Here is a 1,998-nt window from a genome sequence, read left to right as displayed (position 1 = left end):
TAAGGAAATTAAAATTCCTGACATTGAGCCATCTGCATTCCATGTTCTTTTACGGTAGAATTTAGATTTTAATGATTTTTATCATAATTTCAGTATTCTTTTGGGCTATCTGAAAGTCAGTGTAAAATACATATGTCATTTTTCAACCTGCAACATTTTAATCACTTTTGAGTAACAAGTGCTTCAGTCATATATTACTTCTGAGTATAACAGAATAACAACATTATATAAAAAGCAATAATTTAGCATTGTCAACTTCCACTTCACGTAAGTACAGATTGGCGGTCTATATTATGCCTGAATTTTTTGAATATGCCAAGACTCATGTTCATAATATGCACGACTTATTTTTCATTTTAGAAAAGTATTTAGTAGTCATATGCGCAAGAGTGGTTGTGATATTTCGCTAAAGTATAAGATTTATTTTCCAGCTGTCAGTTTAGGTTCATTATACATGTATACTTATAATTTTATCATGATATTTTTTATAGATTTCTGTATTGCGGTGATGTTGATGTTACTGAGGACACAGTTATCGGGGCCTTGTACGGTGCTGATAAATATGATGCAGATGAATTGAAAAAAGCCGCGCAATCATATTTAGATCAAAATATTACAACCGAAACTGTCTGTACAATCCTTGAACCTGCAAAGTTATTCAACTTTGAAAATCTGAAGGAAAAATGTATGGATTTCATTGAACAAAACTGTGAGTCTGTATTTCAGACGCCATCTGCTTTAGGACTAATGAAAGAAACCCTCAGCGAAATAGTCTCATCCGATAAACTAAATATAGAGGAACTGGAAATTTATCACTTTCTTATAAAATGGGCTGAAAATCAATGCGAAAAGAAACATATTGAGAAGTCTGATGAAAATACCAGAAAAGAGATAGGTGATATCATATATCAAGTGCGTTTTCATTCATTAACTTTAGAAATTTTTGCAAAAGATGTTTGCAAACGGCAAATACTTACTCCGGAAGAGATGATATATTTGCAGCAAATTATTGTTGGTAATCTACCCGAAGGAAAAACAGAATTCAATCTTGGGGTCAGGGGATATACATGTAAAACCTTTACGGTTTTTCGTGGCAGTGGGCCGAGAAATGGTTGGGATTATACAGGTACCGAGGACAGTTTAGAATTTACCGTGAGCAGAAATGTTAAACTTCATGGTTTTATGATGTGGGGAGGAAAGTCGGTTCCATTTACGTACACGGTAGAGGGAAAATTGCTTGAAAACTCGACCGATGTCGCAGACCTACCTTCTCAGATAATAGAGAAAACTGATTCTTCGGATTATCAGTTTGTTGTTAAATTCAGAAAACCTATTATGTTATATCCTAATAAAAGATACAGAGTATGGGTTAAATTACAGGGACCAAGGAGCTGGATTGGTCGACATTACAAACCATCTGTCAACGTACGGGGTGTCCAGATAGATTTTTATACTCATAACGGGAATAATAATGGGACAACAGAATCTTCAGGACAGTTTCCGGGATTTATCCTATCATTGTAACGAGCGATTGCAGTTCATTCTTACAACTGGTTCTTACGAGGGACGTTTAATAAATAATATCCACAGCTCGATAACATACAACATAAAAGTTATATGCCATTAAACTTGATTTTCTCTAATTATTAAATCTTTAATGAGTAGATAACAGTTTATGTAGGCCTTTTAACTAATTTGACGATTGTTATGAAGAAGAAAATATAATGTCATGTTTTCTGAGTGCGCACTTTTGCGCTTCCTTCCTAAATATATATATATATATATATATATATATATATATATATATATATATATATATATATATATATATATATATATATATATATATATATATATATATACACACAAGTAAATGCAGTGTTACAACGCGAAATCTAATAACAACACAAAATGTAATAAACCTGGATTATTACATTTTGTGTTATAACATTTTGCGTCGAAATCAACGCAGAATGTAATAACGCAAAATTTAACAAC

General features: G+C 32.2%; 1 protein-coding gene across 1 annotated transcript; it reads left to right on the top strand.

Moving 5' to 3' along the window:
• Positions 1–10: 10 nt before the first annotated feature.
• LOC134267270 (BTB/POZ domain-containing protein 2-like) lies at positions 11–1,524 on the top strand (the record flags this gene model as incomplete). The annotated part of the gene is made up of 2 exons (XM_062749489.1): positions 11–54; positions 492–1,524. Coding segments are annotated over 2 exons (1,077 nt in total), but the record flags the coding sequence as incomplete, so codon positions are not given.
• Between the last annotated feature and the right edge of the window lie 474 nt (positions 1,525–1,998).

The sequence above is a fragment of the Saccostrea cucullata genome, unplaced genomic scaffold (assembly GCF_032062105.1).
Source record: "Saccostrea cucullata isolate Sc308-1 unplaced genomic scaffold, CSIRO_AGI_Scuc_v1 ctg9924, whole genome shotgun sequence".
Lineage (NCBI taxonomy): Eukaryota > Metazoa > Mollusca > Bivalvia > Ostreida > Ostreidae > Saccostrea > Saccostrea cuccullata.
This window is presented reverse-complemented; position numbering and strand designations above follow the sequence as displayed.